Here is a 10379-nt window from a genome sequence, read left to right on the forward strand (position 1 = left end):
ACTGTTTTTCTCCATATAAAAATCAGGGCCAGCGTTAAGAGGTAGGAAGCAGGGCAATTGCCCAGGGTCCCATGCCACAAGGAGCACCACAAAGCTAAGTTACTCAGGCTTTGGCTTCAGCCCTGGGTGCTGGAGCTCAGGTCCCTGGGCTGCAGTCCTGCCTGGCAGGGCTTCATCTTTCTGCCCTGGGGCCTATTGAATCTAATGCCAGCCACACTTAGCAGACTCCCTAAAACCTGCTTGTGGCCCCCAGATCTCTGGTTGAGAACCAGTGGACTAGATGATCTGTTACATTGTTATGGTTCCTAAAGGCTCCCAAGTGTTTCACAAACTACCTACAGCACCACTGAATTGCCACTGCTGGTTGGATGGCAGTAGCCAAACAGCACAGCTGTGGGGAAAAAACTTGGTCAGTGACAGCAGCGCAAGACCCTACTTTTATAAAATGCTGTGCAATCTGTACATGCAAAACCAACAAACTCATTTTTATAATAGGTTTCATCTGTCTCTAGATACCAGACTCTCTCATGCTCTCCAGAGTGCTGCCATCCGCCTTATGATTGCCTCCAGCCAAATCTGATAACAATCACTCTGAGGATCCTGAGACAGCTGTATTAGACTTGTGGGAGAAAATTTCAATGCTTGGTTCTTACACCTTCCCCTCCACCCCATTAAATATTGTATTAAGAATTTTATACCCTTTCTACAGGTTTGGTTTAAGTAGACAAAACAAAGTGACCACATGGTGGCACTGTAAACTCAGAATTTGAAATGGCTAAGACCTAGGCAAAAGTAACAATGTAAAATAGCAATTAGAACCTAGAGTTCATCCCCTTATAATAGTAAGATACGAAAAGCTGTATGAGATAGCAAACTACCCTTGATTTTAGCCAGAAAAGTAGAAGATATTTTTAATGTTAATAAGGAATAAGTTTAGAAGATTCATTTTATTAATATCTAGCATTAGCCCTGTTTAGGAGATCTTAGGTATTGGTCACACTTTTTAAGTAACTGACCTTGTGAAGCATTTGAGCACGTTCAACTTTCACAGCAGTTCAACTGTGTGAACACCACAATTCAGCACCAAGCAGAATAAGACCTTTAATGAGTGAGGAGCTGTTAAGTCTGAATAGGTTGTTTGCCTTGATGTTGACACTAATTATATTTGATGTGTGAGAAAGTGTTTGGTCACACATTGTCAGAAGCTAATCTTCCTGTGGAGGTGATATCACATAGCAGAGGGCTCTTTAATCCAGCAGACAGAGCAGGGCCGCCCAGAGGGAGGGGCAAGTGGGACAATTTGCCCCGGGCCCCGCAGGGGCCCCCACGAGAATATAGTATTCTATAGTATTGCAACTTTTTTTTAATGGAAGGGGCTCACAAAATTGCTTTGCCCCAGGCCCCCTGAATCCTCTGGGGGGCCCTGAGACAGAGGCTTAAGATCCACTGGCTAGAAGCTTGTCACCACTATTGATCCATGGTGGTGGAATGGATTTGGCCCAGAACTGAAAAGCTCTATATCCAGTTACTAACGGTGAGAACCATCTACTTACCCTGTGCTGTATGCTCACTCAATATTGCAACATGTTGTGTGGAAGAGTATCTTTGCCATCCCTCCCCCATTCTTTTAGAACACACACATTCTTCTGCAAGAAGCCAAAACCAGAGAATTCAACCAACTTTAATGAATTGCAAACACAAACATACTGTGTGATAGTATGAGTTATTTTGTTTCTGGATCCTTTAGTTATATATACCAAGAGTGCCATCCAGTAGCAGAGACTCCACCATTTCTGCATCTCTGCTGTTCTCCATTTAATATGGCTCACTATACGTATCCCATGGGTAAATGGGACCTGGCTGGTCCCAGGTTTCCAAAACAAGCTCCAGTTCCACTGAAGTAACAGGTCCTTTAAGAAGAGGCTGTAGTCCCATCAGGTTACTTGTTTCCATAAGTCCAAATGCTGTCCTTTGCTACAGCTCACTAGGCCCTCTAAGTAACTCTTCTCCAGAAAAGATCCATGCTGTAAGTGAAATTCCTCCTAGACACAAGGGCCCCTTTTAAATCTCCCTTATTGAGCTTCAGCTGTGTGCTCTTCCCTACACAATTGAGATCTTGGACAAGAGTGGTAAGGCTTTTATCTCCCTTTGCATGGAGATGATTAATCCTTTTCTGACTGGAGAGTCAGACTACATACACTTCGTCACACTCACAATATGTGCGTGATTCATAAAGACATTAGTGGAAGTTCTCAGCTCTTCTTGAAAAGTGAATAAATCATAAAGGGGCTTTTTATTTGTTAAAAAAAAACAAACCCTTCAAAGCAGGTTACTATATGCAGGAAAGTACCTCCTTGAAAGAGAATTTGTCCTTCCAAAGCTTCATCAATTGACATGAAAATGATCCTTTTTCTATTGAAATTAATTTATTACTATTCACTTTTTCAGGATACAATCTAGTAAAAATTCATATCACAAATTCCAAAAGGTGGCTCATGCATAATGTGTGAAAAGAAAGTAAAAAGCAAAACCTAATGAATTAGAAAATAATTCCAGTTTGCCCATACTTACTTTGTGGATGTAGCCTGACAGTAATGTAATAATGTACCGAAACTGAGAATAATTTGAAAGATTTGCAAGGATTGGATGAGCAAGTATTTCCTTATTTCATTTCTTGATTTCAAATGCACCTGATAATTTGAAACATCTTCAATGCCATTTCCTGTACCATTTTCCTATCAAAGTATTGTTCTCAAAGACAGGGGTGCTCAAACTGGGCAGGGGACCCCCTCGGGGGTCATGAGGTTATTACATGGGGAGTTGCGAGCTGTCAGCCTCCTTCCCAAACCTTTCTTTGTCTCCAGCATTTATAATGGTGTTAAATATATAAAAAAGTGTTTTTATGTTATATAGGGGGTCACACTCAGAGGCTTGCTATGTGAAAGGGGTCACTGATACAAAAGTTTGAGAACCACTGGTCTAAGGGTTTTATAGAAACATAAGGAAACAGGAATTGCCATATTAGATCAGAAGAGTGGTCCATCTAGTCCAGAATCCTGTCTCTGACAGTGGCCAAAAGCAGATATTTCAAAGGAAGTGCAAGAAACCCCAGAGAGGGTGTCCCTGATCCATCAAAACACTAAGGCACATGCATGATCTCATGCACATGAGTACCCACATGCTTCAAGTTATGTATCTGTTTAAGTGCTTTGCTGGACCTAAATTTTATGGAATAGCCTGCTTATATTCTGCAATCAATTTAATCAAAATTTTCATTACAAACTTTGGGAGTGTTAGGTACAAAATCATGGCTGGATAATGTCCTACTACTATACCAACAAAAATGCTTAACACTTATAGACAGGGATTGAATTGGGTGGAAATGCTATCTCCCAGATACCATCTACTTGCCGCATCAAAATGGGATGCCACATACAGTAGATTACTTAGAGCTGTGATCCTTCTTTTGCTTTCTTAGGTGCTTTGATCAGCAGTGAGATGGTTAATGTAGACACATAAATTATTAGCATTGGCATTTGAGTTAACCCCATTTAGAAAAAACGCAGTTCAAACAACCCTCCCTCACCCCCAAACAACCACATTACTTATCTGGTATGATCCAGCCCAATTCAAACCCTATATATAATGTCTTATCTCTCTCTCTCTCTCTCTCTCAAATATTGCACAAGAATTGAGTTACTGATCAATCTGTACTAATTAATAAACTTTTTTTTGGTGGGAGGGGAGTGCATATTTTCTTAATGTCTTGACCATGAAACAGTATCATCTACTTGAAACAACCATTGATTAAAAATTATTATTTTAAGTATAGTTTACATATCTTGTAAATAACTTATGTACGATTTAACGGAACCATATAGTTAACAAATTAAAATTTAATGTAAAAAAAGACAATACACAACCCCACCCCCCAAAAAAGCAGAAGCAACTAGAAATGCTGGAGTTTCTTTTTCCAAATGTACGGCGTTTTCTAGGATCTTAATTTCAAGATTTTGTATTACAGATGTCAATTTAACATAATTAATGCTGACATAGCACCAGGTTTATGTGGGATGAAATACATTTGAATACAAATGAGTGTCATATCTCGTACTAAGATGTGAGAGGTAGTTTAAGAGGATGCGTCTCCACTTCTGACCTCATTTCATGTTCTAAATTATACTTTCTCTTAAGTGGTACGTTGGAAGTTTATTCATGATCCCAGAGTCTTAGTGTAAAGAACAAAATCATAAACTTTTCCAGGGTCAAGTTGACCAAAATATGGTATATCTATTGTATTTTCTAAAAAAGAGGTGAACATGTCTCTACCAAAGTCTAAATTTATATATCCAAGTAAGTAGTTAGGTATGCACACCCCCTTTTTAAATGTACAAATACCCATTTGTATGAACAAATACTGTTTTTTTCTGGAGAAAACTCATGTGCATCTATATTGCGTAGGTACCCCTTTAGTGGCCTCTTTAAAGCCAAGTATTTAAAGCGTTTTGGTCCTTTGCACAACTGTTTCCACAAAAGTGAATGTAACTTTTTTCTTAGACACCCTTCACAATGCAGCTGAGAATTCCTGCTCCCCCGTAGATGGGGTGTATGTGGAACTAACTCGGTCAGGTGCCTCAGCATAGAGAAATGGGCAATATTTACATAAATGGATTGCAATGCGGTTTCGGAAAAAGGTATAAAGATATTTCCTAAACTTTTCACCAGCGAAGGCATAGATCACGGGGTTGATACAACAGTGGATCATTGCAATCGCTTCTGTCACTTGGATTGCTATCTCCAGCTGACTGCTGCCCTCACAGGTATTTAGGGAAAATGAATCTTGAAACGTGTATATGAGAATAATGATGTTATATGGTGCCCAGAAAAGAAAATAAACAATCATTATGATAAAAATAAGCCTGACTGCCTTATGTTTTTTCTCATTCCTACATCTCAGTAATGTTTTTATAATCTCGGCATAGCAAAAGATCATAATGACCAGTGGAACGACAAGTCCCAGGATGTTCATCTTTAAAGTCTGGAATTGCTTCCATTTACTTTCCTGTCCCAATGGATAATGAGGGCTACATGTAAAGTGAGATGACTCTCTCTGAGCTTTGTGAAATATAAACCCTGGAAGAGAGGCTAATATTGCAACAACCCAAGTGACAACACTTGTGAGGATGCCATAGGTAACTGTCCTAGCCTTTAAAGCAAACACTGCATGGACAATGGCCAGATATCTATCTATTGTCAAAAGTATTATGAAAAACATTCCACTATAGAAGCCAGCATAATAGACCCCTGAAAGAATTTTACACATTGCATTTCCAAAATCCCATTCATGTGCTACGTAGTAAGCCCAAAATGGCAGGGAAAGAATAAAAAGCAAATCGGAAATTGCCAGATTCAGCAGATAGATGTCAGTCATGCTTCTCAGCTTCTTGTATTTTATCAGGATCAGCACAACTAGCGCATTTCCCACCAGGCCAAATATCAGCACCAAAGAATAAAGTGGTGGCAGAAACAGGGATGCAAATTTTTTGACATCAGCTTTTTGGCATGGTTCTGAGCCAGTATAATAATCATAGGTTGTCATGTCAGTTTCTTCATCCATCTTGTTCTGTCCTGGATGAAGAAAAAGATGGTAGAAACTAAAGAGATGGACTAAAACTCAGACAAAGATTGGAATTTTACCACAAACAATAATTTTGGTGGCTTGTGGTGACCCCCCTATTTCAGCTGCATAACACTTCCTATTATAAAAGATTATTGCAATCTTTTTTTTTTTTTTTTTTTTTTTTTTTTTTTTGAGAAGCTCTGAGATTGCCATTATTTGCACTAGGCCTTTGAAATGCAGTGGGGAGAAAGCCTTAGGGCTAGAGAAGTGTCTTTTCTTTTTCCCCATGATATTCTGTTTAGGGTTTGCTGTGTTATGACATAAAAATACAAAAGTGTCACAGCCCACTGTTACTGAAAATTGCGTACTTTCTCATGTTTACAATATAATTATAAAATAAATCAATTGGAATATAAATATTGTACTTATTTTTCAGTGTATAGTATATAGAGCAGAATAAACAAGTCATTGTCTGTATGAAATTTCAATTTGTACTTACTTCGCTAGTGCATTTTATGTAGCCTGTTGTGAAACTAGGCAAATATCTAGATAAGCTGATGTACCCTCTCGAAGACCTCTGCATCTCCCCAGGGGTACACATACACCTGGTTAAGAACAACTGTCCTAAAGCACCAAGCAGCAGCAGCCACTGCACTGGTAGTGCGTAGGAGCTGTTAGAACAGCTGTGGTGCAGCAGGAGAGAGAGTCAGGTCGGCTACCCACTAACCACCCACCCAGACCTAGCATGTGGCCACAGCAACCTGTTCCCCCCAGCTTCCACCTGGAAGAACTACATGGGACAGAAATTCCCCTACCTCTTGGGAGGATGTGGGCAAAGATGCAGTCCAGGATCCCCTGAGCCACTCTCTAGATGCAGGTGTTCACATACACATGTGTTGTGCCCTCAGATGATAGCTTTCTCCTGCTGGTAGTTATTGTAGCTCAAATGGTAGATAACTGTATGCCTATGCCAAAGTTTAAGAATTCAAACCCTGCTGAATACACATGAAAGAAGGATTATTAGAGTTGTACATAACTGAATTTGTTTTATCTGTTTCCTTCTAAAATGAAAAATACATAAAACACTAAGTTAATAGAAAATTATATAGGTTGCAAAGTCAAGTACTCAAAAGTTAGGAAATGCCAGATTTATTGTTGCCTTTGGCACCTTAATTCTGTCCATTAATGCACATACATTGTGTTACAGTATTTAATTACATGATCCCCATGGATTTTCCCCACAGGACCTTTTCCACAGTCAGTGCACAAGATGGATGCACAAGGGGGCAAAATTAAAGTTGCATAGGCAACCATAATGCAGATGTTTCCTATATTTTGATTTTGCAACCTAAATAACATTCTTTTAGCCTGGTTCGTATGTAAACAACATTTGTAGGAAGAGACATTCAGTTTGGTCAGTCTCATCTTTTTATTTCCTTGACAGTAAATAATACATGATTATACCTGTATCATATAAATATGTAAAATATAATGTTGACCAGACTTATGAAAATACTCTGACTTAGTTGAAAACCTTAAATATTGCTGATTGATGACTGCAAGTCTACAGATGCATGAACTATACACGCTTGTGGGCCAGATCTTTAGGTGGTGAAAGTTCACCTAACTTCATTGAAGTCAATGGAGCTATACCAATTTATGTCAACTGAGGATCTGGCCCTTAATGTACAGTATTATACGTTATTTTTATCTAGATGGAGATATCTTGCAGTAAAGGGTTAAAATTATTACTGGCCCATTCAGAAGCAAGCTGATCTTAAAAAGCAGATAATTGAGAGAGCTGATCAGAATTTAAGGTGTCATTGTCTTTAAGAGAAAGGGTTGCTTTTCAATGAAATAGTTGCCTTTTTTTAGTAGCTGTGTCTCAGGGACTCTTGGTGCCAACTGGCAGAGGGCACAGGGGATACTCAGTTTTCCAGGGATCCCCTGCATCAGATATATGCATAATAATTCCCCCAACAATCAGTGGCACTGGAACACTTTTAATAGTGGGGGTGCTGAAAGCAGTTTTTACTATTTACCTCATGCCCCCCCTTATGCCAGTGCATGTCCCTCTCACCCCCCCAGAGCTGGGGCCAGGAGCAGAGCTGTGTCTCTGGGAGAGGGGGGAACTCAGATGGGGTAAGGAGGCCAAGGCTGGGGCCATAGCTGGGGATGGGCGCGAGACCAGGAGCAGAGCCCTGGGAGCAGAGCCCTGGGAGCAGGGGGGGTCCGGCACGGGGCTGGGAGTGGAGCCCTGGGAACGGGACGCAGGGCCAGGATGGGACCCTGGGCACGGGTCCAGTGGCTGGGGAGAGAGGTGCAGGGCCGGCACCCCAGAGCAGAGCTCCAGGGCATAGCTGGGAGTGGGGCCCTGGGTGCAGGGCCTGGCATGGAGCCCCAGGTGTGGGTATCACAAGCCCAAGGGCATGGGGTCAGCAGCCTGGGAGCAGGTCCCATGGCCGGGACCTGAGTCCTGAATGCAGGGCCAGCGAGCGGGGCACTGGGTGTGGGGCCAGGAGGAGGAAACCTGGCATGGAGCCCTAGGCATGGGGCCAGCAGCTGGGGACTGGGGCTGGCGGCCGGAACCCCGCATAAAACCAGCACCCCTACATCCCTAGTTTCTGTGCCTATACCGGCATGTGAGGTCTCTACTGAGAGCCAGTAGCCCACTGGTCATCATAATAATTGCAAAATGTATGTACAGATAATATTTAAGAACATTATGTAACTATACTAAAATTCTTAAGGATTTGGTATTAGGGATTAGGATGGGTCACCAGGAGGTGACATACCTCAGGAATATTCCTTTCAATCAGGAGGTAACAGATGCTTATTTCTCTATTTGGTCGTGGGTGTACTGGGCATTGTAGGCCTCTCAACAGATGCCTGTTGGCCTACTGAGGCAAATGCTAGTCAAGAGATTGTGAAATCTTCAAGAGAGAAAATGTACAGGAAGAAATAAATAGCAGCAGGGGATCATCTGTATGAGAAAAGACAATGGATTGGTAGGATACATCTGGAGATGCAGACATACACTGGAATCTTTCCCCGAGGAGGCAAGGTGACAGCATGACTTGTCTCATGAATGGACAATCACAGTCAAGCCTGGCTGTAAAAGACTGGAAGGACTTTGGGTGAGCATTGCTGATAAGACAGGAGAGTATCTAGATATGTAAGTCTAGGTTCTAGAATGCGTGTTGTGATTTTATTTTATTTGTAACCATGTGTTTCCAAAACTTCCACTTGCTATTATTTGACTCTCTATACTTTGTTAAATAAACTTTTACGTGTTTTCACGTCTCTAAGTGCTGTATGTTCAATGGAGTGGTGATGAGAGGTGTAACTGGTAAGCTTGAGTGATTGTTTTTTTGGAAACGGCAAATCTGTGAGTGTCCAGTGGAACAGTGATAAACACTCCAGGGAGATGCTTGGAGGGCTCAGGGGTTGGAGTATACCAATCACTAACCTGGAGTGAGAGAGAAAAGCCTGCATAAGGCTAGAGGGGAGTGCTTGTGTTGTCCGTGGCCAATGGAGTGAGGAACTGACCAATGGCAGGCACAGAAAAGCCTTCCTTATGCCTGGGGAAGTGCCTCACGACCCTGGGTACTCCGGGAAGTGTTACAGTTCCTTCATATCAGTTTTCTTTTTTGTATTGTCAAATAACTATAGACATAGGGGCACCAACCCAATATGCCCCATCTGCATAATTCCCTTAAACACATGGTCGAAGTATGGCCAAGTGTAAGAATAGTAACAAACTATGTGGCATTTGAAGTGCTGGGAGCAGAGTTAACAGCAGGGAGTTAGGCTATGTACAATTTACAGCTTAAGTTGGTATAAGTTATGTTGCACAGGCTTTGAATGATCCATCCCCCTCAGTGATGTAAGTTACACCAACCTAAGCACCAGAGTGGACAGCGCTATGTTGACAGGAGAGCTTCTCCCACCGACACAGCGACCGCTGCTCGGGAGGGCTTGAGTAATTAAGTCAATGGGAGAGCTTCCTCCCATTGATTTAGAGCAGGGGTTCTTAACCTTTTTCTTTCCAATGCTTCCCAAACATGCTATAAAAATTCCACGGTCCACCTGTGCCACAATAACTAGTTTTCTGCATATAAAAGCCAGGGTGGTGTTAGGGGGTAGCAAGCAGAACAATTGCCTGGGGCCTCACACCACAGGGACCCCCATGAAGCTACATTGCTCAGGCTTCAGCTTCAACCCTGGGTGACAGGGCTCAGGGACCTGGGCTACAGCCCCAGGCAGTGGGACTTCAGCTTTCTGCCCTGGGCCCCAGCAAGTCTAATGCTGGCCCTGCTTGGAGGCCCCCCTGAAACTGCTTGAGGCCCCAAGGGGACTCCAGACCCCTGATTGAGAACTAGTGGTTTAGAGCATCTGCACTAGCAGTGCTACAGTGATGCAGCTGCTCTGGTGTAAGCTCTGTAGTGTAGCCATTGCCTTAGAACAGTGATTTTCAAACGTTTTTTCTGGGGATCCAGTTGAAGAAAATTGTTGATGCCTGCGACCCAAAGGAGCTGGGGATAAGGGGCTTGGGGTTTGGGTGGGGCTCAGGGCTGGGGCAGGGGGTTGGGGTGCGGGGGTGAGGGGTGGGGCTGGGAATGAGGGGTTCAGGGTGTGGGAGGGGGCTCAGGGCTGGGGCAGAGAGTTGGGGTGTGGGAGGAGGTCAGGGCTCTGGGCTGGGGAAGAGGGGTTTGGGGTGCAGGAGGGGCTCTGGGTTGGGGGGACTCAGGGCTGGGGC

The 10379-nt window shown here is 42.7% G+C and overlaps 1 protein-coding gene across 2 annotated transcripts in view; it reads right to left on the reverse strand.

The window, feature by feature from the left end:
• Nucleotides 1-1678: 1678 nt before the first annotated feature.
• LOC117872470 (C-C chemokine receptor type 5-like) overlaps nt 1679-10379 on the reverse strand; it is a 12529-nt gene continuing 3828 nt past the window's right edge. Inside the window, exons 2-3 of one of the 2 annotated variants that reach the window (XM_034760948.1) lie at nt 6436-6612; nt 1679-5628 (exon numbers count right to left, since the gene is read on the reverse strand). In XM_034760948.1, coding sequence (XP_034616839.1) covers nt 4565-5617 — 1053 coding nt within the window. In that variant the 5' untranslated portion in view covers nt 5618-5628; nt 6436-6612 and the 3' untranslated portion in view covers nt 1679-4564. Of the gene's footprint in view, nt 5629-6435; nt 6616-10379 lie in introns of both variants that reach the window. The other variant, XM_034760949.1, reaches the window with a different exon arrangement.

The sequence above is a fragment of the Trachemys scripta genome, chromosome 2 (assembly GCF_013100865.1).
Source record: "Trachemys scripta elegans isolate TJP31775 chromosome 2, CAS_Tse_1.0, whole genome shotgun sequence".
NCBI lineage: Eukaryota > Metazoa > Chordata > Testudines > Emydidae > Trachemys > Trachemys scripta.